The following is a 15,895-nucleotide window of genomic DNA, read 5'->3' as shown; positions in this document are numbered from 1 at the left end:
ACCAGGAAACAAAGAATGATCCAACCACTTGTATACAATATATACATAAATGCCAATACATGCACATATACATAACATATACATACACAGACATATACATATATACACATGTACATATTCATACTTGCTTGCCTTCATCCATTCGTCACTACCCCTCCACACAGGAAATAGCATTCCCTCCCCCCCATAATAAAATACAGTATAACGATGTGTCACAATGTACAGATACAAATTTCTGACAATGATATTGGGGTACATCCCTCAACTTTCTGTTCAGTTCTGTTGCAGTAATCAGCAGGCTGTCATAAAGTTACACACAATGCTCTTCTTTACCGGTGAAATGCTTAAAATCCACATCAAATCAACAAATAAAAACCCTAGCTTACCATAACACAATCATGTTATCCTTTATGGAAAAACAGAATGCTGAGGCCCAATCACCTGTGTACGTCCTGGTGTAACTGTCGGAGATTCTTGGGAGTTACTGGGTGTGATGGGGGTAAGGCCATAGCCATGATCCAGCAGCTGCGTGTAAGTCATACCATCACACACACTGAGGACCGTTCCACCCACCACTGACAACCCCCCCGAGGAAGGTGTCCCCACACTCTCCATACCTTTATTACACCTGCAATACAGATTTATCCCATATAAGCATCCTCGAATTCAAAATACAAAAAAATCATAATGAAACACTACAGTCCCTATTTCAAATAAAACTCTTCTTACAAACATACATGTTTATGTACAACCCAAGGTCCCTTCTACAGACTTTCTGCAGCTTCTACGCAGTGCTCTATGGATGAACAGGGTCAGGTGGGCTCTCACCGCAGGTTCTTAATGACACTTTATTCCTTTCCATCTGCTGACAATCATAAGGCCTTAATAAAAAAATGTGGCCTATTGCTTGGGGACTTGCCTCTTGCAGAGAGAGTAACTGGGGGGGAATGGAGTATCCAGTGTCAATAACAATGGTGAACAGCCTGTAGAGATGCGTTGAATAAGGACTGCTAAGTGGGAATGCCTGGTTCGAAAAAGATGCATACATAATCTTACGTAGGTAAATGGGGCTGGTAGTCAATGAGAATTACTGGATTATGTACTTATTAGCACTCAAGCAAGTGAGAGACAGTTGGAAAAGAATGTGGTGAGAGGAGCAGCTGGTTGGATATCTGATTGCTTTTTGGTGGAGGAGATTGTGAAAGTATAACATTTTTAGAAAATGAAAATGACATGTGGGAAGAGAGGAATAAAAGAGAATGAGCTTGGAAGAGAGCACTATATGCAGAGATACCACAAGAGATTGGGTAAAGAGCTGCATAAGGTACAAGTAAATGAAACTCAAGGGTGGATGATAAAAGAAGTCATTTACAAAGGCACTGCTTACACATGTGGGTGAAGTGTGTTGCATACAAAATGTGGGAAGAGGGCATATGCAAGGCATACTGTCAGACATATTCAATAATATGTATCTCACTTTTGCATGTTTTTGTTAAAAGTGTAATTTACCATGCTAATATTGTCAGGCATATGCAAAGATACATCTTATTTTTGCAATCATTTGTTACAATTGTGATTAGCAAGTTTTTGTCAAGATCTACAATCTTGTAAAGTATCACATCTTTACAAACTTTTGACTGTATAATAAGAGCATGATGCAGATCCTGTACAAGCCTCCCTGACATCTCCAGGCCGAGTACTATCAAGGATTTTTCATCATAAAAGCACCAACTGCTGTGAGTACAAAAACTCACAATGAATGGGTTGATAAATGCTGGTCCTTCAACAATGCATTATGTGGCATCATTAAGAACAAATATTCATTATTTCATGTGCTTTAGGTTAGAAACAAAGATGCAGACACGATTCACTTAAAATGATGAATCCAATATCTAATAATTATCACATAATCAAAGTCATTGATTTACTTGTACTGACAATTAATCATACCATTTACTGGTTAACTAATGCATATCAAAGATTCATTTGAAACATTTTGTCTGCCTCACTTACAACATTCCGCTCCCCAAAGTACATTAAATGTACATTATTGCATTCGCATTCACATCACAGATGTGAAACCTTTATTTGCTTCACTAATCAGTTACAGCTAATATGCAAAACTTACCTATTTCACTAGGTGAACAAATGCCCACACCTGGGCAACACTAGCACCATACACTTCCCTCACACTGAAAGAGAAACAGAGCACGCATTAAGATATGCTCTTCCACAAGTCATCATAAGAGCTGTGTTCTTTCTAACATATGAAAGCAAGATAAAAAAAGGTGCCATGAGAATGTCAATGAACTATCTTTCCTCGCAAAAATATATCATTCTCTGTATCTGGTTACTCTGACAACCACAACATTGACAATACCAATACAAGCAAAAATTTTTACTGGTTGGTCAAACAAAATCCTAAAAAAAATACAGTAATACTACTGGAATTCTATAAACCAATTTATTCATAAATTCTAAATAATACAAAATACTCTGAACTCGTATGTTTTAAAGGAGAACAGACACAAAAGTTTATAGAGCTAAGTAAGACACACACAGCAAGGCTGGGAGGATAAAGCTGAAGATGCATACCTACAAGTTGAGGTCACCGAGTTCACATAGAGAAAATTACATGATCAAAATGCAAGAGACAAGTAGGAAGTGGAGATCAAGGTGTCATCAAGACTAGTCAAGGTCACTAATTTCATTAACAAACATCTGCACACTATTCCCAAAAAATCTAAATAAATTCATAGTTATGTAGAAGCATCAAAGTTATTTTTGTTAAAATTACCAATCAAAGCCTTCTAGCATTGATAATAGTGCATCTCACTTACAGTCCACAGAACAAAAACTACAGAAAAAGACTCATGTTCCACCAAATCAATGTTTTTCAGCGAGTTCTGACGCAAGCTTTTATGAGATTTCACAAAGCTGGGTTAAATCCAAATGCACACTTTTCTCAATTCTATAAAAGGTAAACAGACATGAAAGGAAAACATGCACATCCTAACACTGAGCTGTTAATAATAGCACATAAAAAAAAGAGGGAGGACACATGACTTGTTCAAAGTAAACTTATAAGACAAAATGTGATAAACACTCTAAGTGCAAGGAACTTTCAAAAGAATCAACAGATCTGGTGGCTGAGATAATGGATTTCATTTTCAGCAAACTTCAATCAAATGGAAGATAAAATCATAGAATCAAAATTTAATGGCGAAACCATCACGACTGAAAAAATTAACTTGTTACCGAAAAAGGCAACTTCTATTCTCGATTAACCTCTACTGATCATTACAAGAGATCACAATGGTCAAAAGAAAAACATGTTTTAAATACAAGCTAGAAAGTGAGCATATTTAGCAAGAGCATCAATCAAGGTAAACAGGAATATAAAAAATGTGATGAAGATCACTTTACAAGTTACACATTCCAGTGGGGAATCAACTACACAAGTGAGCAGCTTTACTATACTTGGAGTTCCTGATTTGAAATAATCTGACCTACAAATACCTATACTCACAAACACCAAAAACACTCTTAGAGTTCCTGACTTGAAATAATCTGACCTACAAATACCCATATTCACAAACGCCAAACAAATATCATCTTACTCCCCGTCCAACAAACAATCAATTACCCGTACTTATGAGCCAAAGAACTACTGAAATGAGCTTTTTTTTCATATGTTGCTTATCATGATATTTTCAAACAATATTCATTTAGGATCACAACACATACTTCACTACATCATTACTGGCAGGAATTGGTACTTACTCTAATTCAGTGCAAATTTTCATTATTTTCTTTGACTTAAGAACAAGCTCCACGAACATAACCTATTCATGAGTTGGGGACTCCCAGAACTGTTTAACAGTAAATCATTTCAGGGTTTCAACAACTGCATCTGGTCTGTGACAAAGCCTTGGGTCAAAGATTACCCAAGAATGAAAAAGGGACAAAGGTTACTAAAGTACGGAGCAGGACCAAGGTTATCCAAGTATAGAAATAGGTCAAGGTCACCAAAGTATGCAAAGGGGTCAAGGTTACAATTTTGGAAAAAGCCAAGGTTACCAGATTCAGGAACAGTCAGGTCACTAAAATCAGAAAGGCCATACGAGTTACCAAGAAAGTTACTTGAAACAGGAGAAGGTCCACTAAGGTTTTCTAAGCCATAGGAGGTATCACTGAGGTTTTCTAAGCGACAGGAGGGACCACTGAAGTCCTCTAAGATGAGAGTGAACTGTAAGGTTTAAGCCAGTAGATGGACCACTGACATTCTCTTCAGAAAGAAGAGGAACCACTGAGGTTATCTAAGCTGTAAGAAGAACTACCGAGTTATCTAAGCCAGAGGAGAAACCACTAAGGTTCTTTAAGATGAAGAGAACTACTGTAGTTCTCCGAAGCCAGGAGAGGGATCATTGATATTCTCTAAGCCAGGATAGGGTCCATCAAGATTCTCTAAGCCAGGAAAGAGATCACCGAGTTTCTCTTAAGCCCAGAGAAGGACTATGAGGTTCTCAAAGACAGGAGATGGACTACTGAGGTTCTCAAAGACAGGAGAGGGACTATTGAGGTTCTCTTAAGCTCAGAGAGGGACCACTGAGGTTCTCTAAGCTAGGAGAGTCCATAGAGGTCCTCTTAGCTAAGAGAGACCACTGAGGTTCTCTAAGACACGTGAGACCACTGAGGTTCTCTAAGCTATGAGAAACCAGAGGTTCTCTAAGCTAGGAGAGACCACTGAGGTTCTCTAAGCCATGAGACCACTGAGGTTCTCTAAGCTAGGAGAGACCACTGAGGTTCTCTAAGACATGAGACCACTGAGGTTCTCTAAGCTAGGAGAGACCACTGAGGTTCTCTAAGCTAGGAGAGACCACTGAGGTTCTCTAAGCTAGGAGAGACCACTGAGGTTCTCTAAGCCATGAGAGCCCACTGAGGTTCTCTAAGCTAGGAGAGACCACTGAGGTTCTCTAAGCTAGGAGAGACCACTGAGGTTCTCTAAGCTAGGAGAGACCACTGAGGTTCTCTAAGCTAGGAGAGACCACTGAGGTTCTCTAAGCTAGGAGAGACCGCTGAGGTTCTCTAAGCTACGAGAGACCGCTGAGGTTCTCTAAGCTACGAGAGACCGCTGAGGTTCTCTAAGCCACAAGAGACCGCTGAGGTTCTCTAAGCCACAAGAGACTGCTGAGGTTCTCTGAGCCATGAGAGACCACTGAGGTTCTCTGAGCCACGAGACCACTGAGGTTCTCTAAGCTAGGAGACCACTGACGTTCTCTAAGCTAGGAGAGACCACTGACGTTCTCTTACCTAGGAGAGACCACTGAGGTTCTCTAACCTAGGAGAGACCACTGAGGTTCTCTATGCCACAAGAGACCACTGAGGTTCTCTAAGCCATGAGAGACCACTGAGGTTCTCTAAGCCACGAGAGACCACTGAGGTTCTCTAAGCTAGGAGAGACCACTGAGGTTCTCTAAGCTACGAGACCACTGAGGTTCTCTAAGCCACGAGAGACCACTGAGGTTCTCTAAGCCACGAGAGACCACTGAGGTTCTCTAAGACACGAGAGACCACTGAGGTTCTCTAAGCTACGAGAGACCACTGAGGTTCTCTAAGCTACGAGAAACCACTGAGGTTCTCTAAGCTAGGAGAGACCACTGAGGTTCTCTAAGACACGAGAGACCACTGAGGTTCTCTAAGACACGAGAGACCACTGAGGTTCTCTAAGCTACGAGAGACCACTGAGGTTCTCTAAGCTAGGAGAGACCACTGAGGTTCTCTAACCTAGGAGAGACCACTGAGGTTCTCTAAGCTAGGAGAGACCACTGAGGTTCTCTAAGCTAGGAGAGACCACTGAGGTTCTCTAAGCTAGGAGAGACCACTGAGGTTCTCTAAGCTAGGAGAGACCACTGAGGTTCTCTAAGCTAGGCAAGACCACCGAGGTTCTCTAAGCTAGGACAGACAACTGGGGTTCTCTAAGATAGAGACCACTGAGGTTCTCTAAGCTACGAGAAACCAGAGGTTCTCTAAGCTAGGAGACCACTGAGGTTTTCTAAGACACGAGAGACCACTGAGGTTCTCTAACCTAGGAGAGACCACTGAGGTTCTCTAAGCTAGGAGAGACCACTGAGGTTCTCTAAGCTAGGAGAGACCACTGAGGTTCTCTAAGCTAGGCGAGACCACTGAGGTTCTCTAAGCTAGGCAAGACCACCGAGGTTCTCTAAGCTAGGACAGACAACTGGGGTTCTCTAAGATAGGAGAGACCACTGAGGTTCTCTAAGCTACGAGAAACCAGAGGTTCTCTAAGCTCGGAGACCACTGAGGTTCTCTAAGCTAGGAGAGACCACCGAGGTTCTCTAAGCTAGGAGACCAGTGAGGTTCTCTAAGCTAGGAGACCACTGAGGTTCTCTAAGCTAGGAGAGACCACCAAGGTTCTCTAAGCTGGGAGAGACCACCAAGGTTCTCTAAGCTGGGAGAGACCACCGAGGTTCTCTAAGCTGGGAGAGACCACCGAGGTTCTCTAAGCTGGGAGAGACCACCGAGGTTCTCTAAGCTGGGAGAGACCACCGAGGTTCTCTAAGCTGGGAGAGACCACCGAGGTTCTCTAAGCTGGGAGAGACCACCGAGGTTCTCTAAGCTGGGAGAGACCACCGAGGTTCTCTAAGCTAGGAGAGACCACCGATGTTCTCTAAGCTGGGAGAGACCACCGATGTTCTCTAAGCTAGGAGAGACCACCGAGGTTCTCTAAGCTAGGAGAGACCACCGAGGTTCTCTAAGCTAGGAGAGACCACCGAGGTTCTCTAAGCTAGGAGACCACTGAGGTTCTGTAACCTAGGAGAGAGCACTAAGGTTCTCTAAGCTAGGAGACCACTGAGGTTCTCTAACCTAGGAGAGACCACTGAGGTTCTCTAACCTAGGAGACCAGAGGTTCTTTAGGCCAAGAGAGACCAAAGGACCTCTAGACCGAGAGACCAGAGGTTCTCTAGGCCGAGAGACCAATGATGTTCTCTAGGCCAAGAGACCAATGAGGTTCTCTAGGCAGGCCAAGAGAGACCAATGAAGTTCTCTAGGCCAAGAGATCAATGAGGTTCTCTGGGCCAAGAGACCAATGAAGTTCTCTGGGCCAAGAGACCAATGAGGTTCTCTGGGCCGAGACCAACGAGGTTCTCTGGGCCGAGACCAACGAGATTCTCTGGGCCAAGAGACCAATGAGGTTCTCTGGGCCAAGAGACCAATGAGGTCCTCTGGGCCAAGAGACCAATGAGGTTCTCTCTGCCAAGAGACCAATGAGGTTCTCTAGGCCAAGAGAGACCAATGAGGTTCTCTCGGCCAAGACAGCCCAATGAGGTTCTCTAGGCCAAGACAGCCCAATGAAGTTCTCTAGGCCAAGAGAGACCAATGAAGTTCTCTCAGCCAGGAGAGAGACTACTGAGGTTCTCTCAGCCAGGAAAGAGACCACTGAGGATCTTTCTACCATGAGTGGGACCACAGAGGTTCCTCAAGCCAGAGGTACCACTGAGAATCTCTAACCCAAGAGAGGGCCAAGGTTCTCTAAGCCAGAAGAGGGACAAAATAGGTTCTCTAAGCCAAGAGAATGACCGAGATATTCTAAGCAAGGAAAGGGACCACTGCAGTCGTCTTACTCCAGAGGAGGTACCAATAAGGTTCTCTAATCCAGGAGATGAGCCAGTGACGTTCTCTGAGCCAGTAGAGGGACCACTGAAAATTCTAAACCCAGGAGAGGGGCAAATAAGGTTCTCTAAGCAAGAAGATGGATCACTGATGTTCTCGAAGCCAGGAGAAAGACTATCGAGGTTCTCCTAGCCGGGGTAGGGACCAATAAGGTTCTCTTAAGCCGAGAGAGGGACCACTGAGGTTCTTTAAGCTAGGAGAGACCACTGAAGTTCTCTAAGCTAAAAGACCACTGAGGTTCTCTAAGGTAAGAGAGCAATGAGTTTCTCTTAGCCAAGAGAGACCATCGAGGTTGTCTGCACCAAGAGAGACCACTTACCCCAACAGAGGGATAAGTAAGGTTCTCTAAGCCAGAAGAGGGACAAATTAGGTTTTCTAAGCCAAGAGAAGGACCAATGAGATTCTCTGCCAGGAGAGGGACCACTGCAATTCCCTCAATCCAGGGGAAGTACCCAAGGTTCTCCAATCCAAGAGAGGTACCACTGAGGTTCTCCAATCCAGGGGAAGTACCACTAAGGTTCTCCAATCCAGATAAACCAGTGACGTTCTCTAAGCCAGTAGAGGGGACCAAGGAAATCCTTTAACCCAGGAGAGGGGCAAACAAGGTTCTCTAAGCAAGAAGAGGGACTTCTTAGATTCTCCAAGCCAGGAGAGGGACCAGTGCAGATCTCTTAAGCAAGGAGAGGTACCACTGAGGTTTTCTAAGCCAGGAGAGGGACCACTAAGGTTCTTAAGCCAGAAGAGGGACCACTAAGGTTCTTAAGCCAGAAGAGGGACCACTGACGTTCTCTTAAGCCAGGGAAGGGACTATTGCAATTCCCTAAGCCATGAGAGGGACCATTGCAGCTCTCTAAGCCAGAAGAGGCAACACAGAGGCTGTCTAAGCCTGGAGAGGGACAACTGAGGTTCCCCAAGCCAGAAGAAGGGTCACTGAGGTTCTCTAAGCCAGAAGAAGGGTCACCGAGGTTCTCTAAGCCAGAAGAAGGGTCACTTAGGTTCTCTTAAGCCAGGAGAAAGAACACCGAGTTCCTCTAAGCCACATGAGGGACCAATGAGGTTTTCTAACCCAAGAGGGGACCACTGAGTTTTTCTGAGCAAAGAGAAGACATAACCGAGTTTCTCTATGCCAGGAGAGGGATCAAATGTCACCTATGAGAGGGAAAGAGCCATGGAGGTCTAGTAAGACAGACAGGAGAGAGACCATCAAAGCCACCTTCAGACATGAGATCAATGGTGACTTAAGAGCAGAGACATGAGGGCTAAAAAAGAAAAATGCAGGCTGCCTAAAAAGGGGCTAAAGAAGCAACTTTACACAGGAGACAGGCCATGGTGATTACCATACCCAAGACATAAGATGGGCCAAGAAAGAAACTCAAGTCTTAAGCCAGGGAGGTTTCTAAATCAAGAAGGCAAAGACTACCAAAGAAAAGTCAAAAGTTTTGTTCAAAAATAAGGTGACAAGCAAGAGAGATTACCAATCTATGGAAAAATTAGTACAGTAAAATATGGAGTAAAGCCAGGGAGATTACATTTATAAAAGGAACCAAGGAAGTTATCTTTGTAAGGAAAGACATGGGAAACAACTCAAAGAAAGGGCCTGGGAGGCTATGCAAGCAACGAAAGCCTAACAAGATTAAACAAATAAGGGGTGGGGCCAAGTACATTACACCACTCAAGTATGGAGCCAAAGAGGTTATACATGTAAGGAGTGGGGCCAAGATCTTACATAAGTATATCGAAGGGCCAAGGATTTTGCCTTTACATAAAGAGAGGAACCAAGGACAAACGTAAGTAAGGTGAGAGGCCAAGGTTAACCCTATGGTAGGTGAGGGACTATGATACTATCTAAGTAAGGAAAGAGGCAAAGGGGGCTACTCTGGTAAGGAATGGGGCCATGGTTACCAAAGGACAGAGAAGGGCCAAGAAGGTTATCCAAGTATGGAGGGCCACAGTTACCCAGGTAAAGATGGGCAAAAAGGTTACTCCAGTAAGGTGGGGACCAAGGCTACCATGTAAAGAGAGGGGCCAAGATTACCCAAGAGCCAAAGAAGTTATCCAAATAAGGTGAGAAACCAGTTACCTAAACACTGACAGGGGCCAAGGAGGTTACCTGAATCAGGAGCAACAAGGAGGTTCCTGAAGAATAAAGAGAATTCAGAGAGTTTACTTCAGTATGAAAAGGGGTAATAGACATTACCAAGTATGGAGAGGGGGATAAAGGAATTTATCTTCTTAGTACAGACCAAGGTTTCCAGCGTATGGAAAGAGGACAAGGTCACCCAAGTATGGCAAAGGGCCAAGGTACTCAATTTTGGAAAGAACAAAGGTTATTCATGGAAGGGGGCCAAGATTACCCAAGTATAAGGAGAGGCCAAGGTCACCTAAGTATGAAGAGGAGCTAAGAAGTTACCCCAAGTATAAAGAGGGGCTTAGAAAGTTACCCAAGTATAGACAAGATCCAAGCAGGCTACCTACAAATGGAATAAGGCCAAGGTGACAAAAGTATGTAAAGGGGCTAAGGAGATTACCCAAGCATGGATTGAAGGCCATAGATCTTCTCACTCCAGAGATCTTGAGTAAAGAGAGGAGCCAAGGAAACTACCAAAGAATGGAGAAGGGCCAAAGAAACTACCAAAGCATGAAAACTACCATAGCATGAAGGTCCAAGGAAACTACCAAAGCATGAAGAGCCATGAAAACTACCATAGCATGAAGGGCCAAAGAAACTAACAAAGTATGGAGAGGTGCCAAGTAAACTACCCAAGGAAGGAAAGGTGCCCAGGAAACCATCCAAGTAAGGAGATGGGGCCACAGAAACCACGAAAGGAGGGGGGCAAAGGAAACCATCCAAGGAAAGGAGCCATGGAAACCATCCAAGTAAATAAAGGGACCTTTGAAGTGCTTAACTGAAGGGGGAATGGGAGGTGACCCAAGAGAGGAAAATGTGCATAGGGCATTAAGAATGGGATAACAATAAGTACAGGAAGTAACCTACAGCAGAAAAAAAGGTAGCCAATTAGAGGTAAAGCTAGGAAGAGAAAAGTGCTCAGGATGGTTACCTTCAAGAGGAAACGTGCATGAAATGTTACATACAGGAGTACCTGGGCTTAGGAAGGCTACAAGGAGGAAAAGGAGCAGGGGATTGAGTTTACATGGAAAGAAATGTAAAAGGTGGTTTGAAAGAAACAGTTCTTACCTGCAAAAACAGGAAAGTTAACTACTGGAAAACAGGATCAGAGCAAGTCATCAACAAGAATAGAAAGTTCAGTTAATTCTGTAACCAAGGTAACATTGGAAGTTCCTTTAAGACGCAAAACGATATGCTGTTTCCTGGAATTACAAGCTAAGTTATTTTTGGACTAAAAGGTAAAGTAAGGGCAATTCCACCCATGTGGTTATGCCCTTTTGTTACTTGGTAATTTCCAAAAGCCCTATAGCGATGCATTTCAAAAAGGAATCTATGAGATGCTCAGTTAGCCAAGAACAGTTGAAAACATATTTGAGAAAACTGAACTGTGGGGTTACATATGGGAATTATAAGAGGTTACATGGGTGGCATGGTTACCTAAGGGCTGGTTAACAAGCAAAGGAATTAAGGCTTCCAATAATGATCTTTGCAATAGCTATGGTAAGCTGAGGCCTAATTCTACTGGCTGCCCAGGAACCTAAACTATCAATGTGCATATGTCTTTACGTGTTATCCAAATCAAAATGTACAGCTCAGTTTGGTCTTTAAAAACAAAAAGCCTAACCGGTAAATCTACATTCAAAAGGACTAATGAAGGACAGTAAAAATTAATCCACAGTTAGAGTTTCAAACCATGAATGCCATATTTACTTATATTGGGACATTTCTCATAAATGTCCTTCCAACAAAACCTTAATGTGCTAGACAAGAAAGCCTGTATCAACTGAAACTCCAAAACGTGAATTAAACATTATGGAAATAACATATGGTTCACAGGATCAAAGTCATGCTTTAACACTGCGTAATGGTACACCCATCCAAGGTTTGTGAAGGTCATAAACAGCACCTACAATACAGAAAGTTAAAATGTCATACAAAAGCATAACTACAAGCATACAAGATTTCATAAATCCTTCCATGCAAGTAGCATGAATGAATACACCACACAGTTTTTTTCATGTAACACAAAAAATATGGTCTTACCTAAGGAAATCTGTGGTCAAATTAGTGCGTTTCTGAGGTACTCAAAATTGAAAAAAGTACCAAGTTAACTCAAGAGACCTAGGTATTCCAATTACCTTAAGATTAAGTACTATTAATATATACAAGTTCCAATTATTCAATTACCATAGTTACTTAGAGGCCCAGGTATTACTCATAATTATCTAAGGCTGGCATATACATTATTTACCTTTAAATCCAGGAATCAACCTGATATCAGCATTTTAACTAAAAGGCCTAAGTAGCATTACCATCAAATCTCTCAAAAACAATACCCAGTTTCTGCATAACCTAAGCACTTCAGACTAAAATAATACCCAATTTCTCAAGGGGTGAGGCAGGGTTATGAGATCTACTACAGAGTACCAGCATAATGTGTGAGGGTCCAAAAGAAACATCTTTCAATCTCATTAGAGGCAATTATATTCCCAGGTTAACTATATGATGCCAAAACACCACTGAGTTACCTCTGGAAAGCCTCAATATTAGATACCCACGTTCTGAGGGGCCTGGTCATCATGCTGGACTTACTGAAACTTTAAGTCAGACCTACTAAAACGTATATTTCAGTTCCCTAATTGGACCTAGAAATTCCATGCTGTAGGGGCTTAAGTAGTCATATAGTTTAAGACTGGTCTAAAGAATGGATGGTTCGTCTATCTTTGCTATAGGCCTATAAGTTGAATGTCTTACATTTGCAATGCTTTGAAGGGAGGAGGGGGCTACTCGAGTCGGTCGAAACCAAAAACAGGCTTGGTTAATCCACGAGGCCTAATTTCTCATAGAAGCAGCTGCCATATACATAGTAATCTTCAATATAAGAACTCGGGTAATAATGTAGGATGTCAGAAAAAGACAGGTTTAAAACTGAAGTCGTTTAACTTACCTTCTACTGACCCTACGAGGTTTTAAAACCAATCCATTGAGAGGGCCCTAATACACATAAAGTTACCAAACTCTCCAATTTCATCCCCACGTTAAGCAAATGCTTAGTGAAGATTTGAAGGCAACTTCATCCACCCTCTCGGGCCCCTAATACCCCTAAATAGGACAACATAACCACCATAATCATGAGAGCCAATCTCCATAACCAGACTCACAGCCGCAAATATTTTCACACTTGCATCATCCCTGCTTCTCATTTCCTTGCACCAGCAACACAAATTATTGGTGTGGCCCCCTAGCGTCAGCTTGTGTACCAAACACGGTTTAAATGTCCACAAGGTTGAGGCTCGGACGGCCGTGGTGGTAACGCGGCTACGACCACAACCTACCACATCGCCACGAGGGGGTACGCCAATATACCTTCATCCGCCCTTGATATTTACTAAAATCCTGTGATTTTGAATTCGACCATGCCCTTGGGGGTAGCTGGTTCAGGTACCGGTTGGTAGAAGGCCTTGACCCGCAGGGGGCAGGTGGTGCAGGTGGTCAGGTCAACCCCCGGCCTCAACCTTCACTACCACCTCCGCCACAACCTCAGAGATGCGGCAACGCTGCATCTGCTTTTGATAACCCCAGCGGCACATTTAGAATCCAAGAATTTGATATTCACAACCACTTACCTCTCATCTTCACGTACACCATCGACAAACTGCACTAAGCATAAGCGGGTGGCAGAAAATTACGGTGAACCAAAGGGGCCGAATTCCCGCGCGTCACCCATGCTGGCTCTGTGATGGCCGCCAGCCCGCCAAAACTGCTTCCACAACTTCCGCACCTTATACCGTCCCCAGCTTTCCCCATGGGCTCTTCAGCGAAAGTGAGAATGTACCTTTACATTCTAGAAACTAGTAAACCAACACAGAAATCCAGATGGTGGCACTTACTCCACTTGTGAGGCGAAATACGAAGCGCGCCACTTTCCCTCCCAAGCACCCGTCCACCAGTGAACAATAAGTGGCGCCAAACTCCAATCCCGATGCCATACGAATTTCCCGCCAATCCCACTCAGCGAGCGTTCATGCTCCAAACTTCAAATAATTCCTTCCATGCTCTCTCCTTCCCGTTTCTATATGGCTCTTTCGTAAACTACCTTCTGACACTTCAAGTCCAAAATAGAGTCCATACTGTGGTCAGCCCATATCTATTGATATACGTATATAAACAAAAAGTCCAAATTTTAAACTCACTGCCACCAGATGCCCTCAGCGTCGATTTAAAGCCACGGTATTTTGGTAAACAAAGACACGAACCTTTACAGAGCGTGTGAGTATATGTTTGCTTGGTTTACCACAAGTTTAAGGGCCTTGTCATATCTTTAATAATATGTAATGCTTTGTAATATATTGGAGATTATTGACAAATCTCAACTAATATACTTTGATACTGTATTTGTACAATGATATTTTAAAGGATTACGCTTCGTCGCGGGTGTTGGTACCATAAGGTCGATGTGTGCTGAGTTAAATGGCCCAGCTGGTAGGGGGTTTGCCTGGCCTAGAGAGTCCTGCCCGTCCTATTGCTGTCCGTACCTCCATGGGTCAGCGAGGACGCCCACTATTTCTTTGCCCTACGAATGGCTGTGAACTGTCATGGTACCCACCGCTGGGCCTAGAAATAGCCGGATGTCTGAGGTAACTGAACCTGGTAACTTCCCGCGCGCCATGCTGGTAACAAAGGTGATGAGGGCTGTAACTTGAGTTACCATGAGCTGGAATAGATGTGGTAACGGTCGGGACGTTACTACTTTGCTTAAGTTACATTGAATAGGTTATTTCGATTTGGCCAATGAACTGTCAAGCTATTCCTCGCTAACTTTGAACGTCTTTACCAATGTAAAGTCCTTTCTCATGTGAGGTAAGTAGAGAAATACACAAAGTTTCAAAGTTCGTGTGCTACACGTAGGCAGTAGCACAGCGGAAATCCACGTTGGAACTACTTTGAATTCATGTTTAATATGTTGAATTTACAGCTCGTGTTTTCTGTCCTTTCTTCGTCGAGACAAAAGGGAAAATAAGTTGCTGTCCCGTGGAATGCGCTGGTTCCGAGGCTATAGGTGACATAGGCCTAAACCGGTTGGGCTTGACCGTGGAACTAATGCGTGTCATTGGAGAGTTACTAATAACTTCCGTAACCTATACGTCGCTCAAGCTGTGGGTCGTGCATTGGAACCTTTGTGTATCTGTATGTGTCGACAGTTAGAGAGGAAACGCGATAGCGATCAGCAGTTTTAAAAGTAGGGATGGACGGAAACACGTGGTTGGGGCAGCGTAAAGCATCGGTATCAAAGGGAGTGGTGGTCGGGCCACGGTGACATCTGCGGTGGGTTTCAGATGACGTCGGCGAAGTCCTTAGGAAGTTTACAGTCTGCCAGCATCATAGCAAGGAAGAGTTGCCCAGTTTTCTGTTTCCGTGACTTAAATGTAATCTCAGTCAGTGCTCGGTTGTCTCAAAGAAGTCACTTTTCACCTCAGCCAACCCCGCGGTTACAAAAATCACAGCAGTACATACTTATCAGCATTTTCAACCGTTCTACAGTCACATTTATTATTCAGCAACATCCAACATTCATATCTAAAATTCTGTATAAATATCAACAATAAAACAATACCCCCATTAACATCTAACTTTGCATCTATCCCATATTTACATCACGTACTCTACACCCTATTAATAACATACGTGTCTACCGTTCAGTATACTACCACGGCGCCATCTGTGAAACAAAGATCCTATAACAACATGTAACAACTACTTCTGTATCTAAGAACAGGTCTGGATAAAAACACTAGCAAATTTATGCTATAAACGCATTACAGTCACTATCACAGCCACACTGCCTATGATCATCAGCACTTTATCCCAAATGGCCAACATAGTCACTACATATAACCATGACTCAGTGATTCATCCCTGTCATAATCAATACCATAGCCTCTCCATATCGCTTGCCACTACAGCCATCCCGTATCGCCCTGAATCATTTCATATTCATCATAAATCCCTTCTGATCAGCCCCAAAGTCGATCAGAATCACCACATTGTCTTTTATCCACACCCCTATTATGC

At 43.3% G+C, this 15,895-nt stretch overlaps 2 protein-coding genes across 5 annotated transcripts in view; one reads left to right on the top strand and one right to left on the bottom strand.

The window, feature by feature from the left end:
- LOC139755621 (transcription factor E2F3-like) overlaps positions 1-13,799 on the bottom strand; it is a 38,834-nt gene extending 25,035 nt beyond the window's left edge. For 2 of the 4 annotated variants that reach the window (XM_071674188.1, XM_071674190.1), the window contains exons 1-3: positions 13,714-13,799; positions 2,129-2,192; positions 442-628 (exon numbers count right to left, since the gene is read on the bottom strand). In XM_071674188.1, the coding sequence (XP_071530289.1) occupies positions 442-615 (174 nt within the window). In that variant the 5' untranslated portion in view covers positions 616-628; positions 2,129-2,192; positions 13,714-13,799. Of the gene's footprint in view, positions 1-386; positions 629-2,128; positions 2,193-13,449; positions 13,613-13,713 lie in introns of those variants that run through there. The other 2 variants (XM_071674189.1, XM_071674191.1) reach the window with 2 other exon arrangements.
- Positions 13,800-14,343: 544 nt separating this feature from the next.
- Positions 14,344-15,895, top strand: part of TTLL15 (tubulin tyrosine ligase-like 15) — a 50,808-nt gene continuing 49,256 nt past the window's right edge. Inside the window, exon 1 of the mRNA XM_071674184.1 lies at positions 14,344-14,460. The gene's annotated coding sequence lies outside the window, so the exon portion shown is untranslated. The remainder of the gene's footprint in view (positions 14,461-15,895) is intronic.

The sequence above is a fragment of the Panulirus ornatus genome, chromosome 19 (genome assembly GCF_036320965.1).
Source record: "Panulirus ornatus isolate Po-2019 chromosome 19, ASM3632096v1, whole genome shotgun sequence".
Classification (NCBI taxonomy): Eukaryota; Metazoa; Arthropoda; class Malacostraca; order Decapoda; family Palinuridae; genus Panulirus; species Panulirus ornatus.
This window is presented reverse-complemented; position numbering and strand designations above follow the sequence as displayed.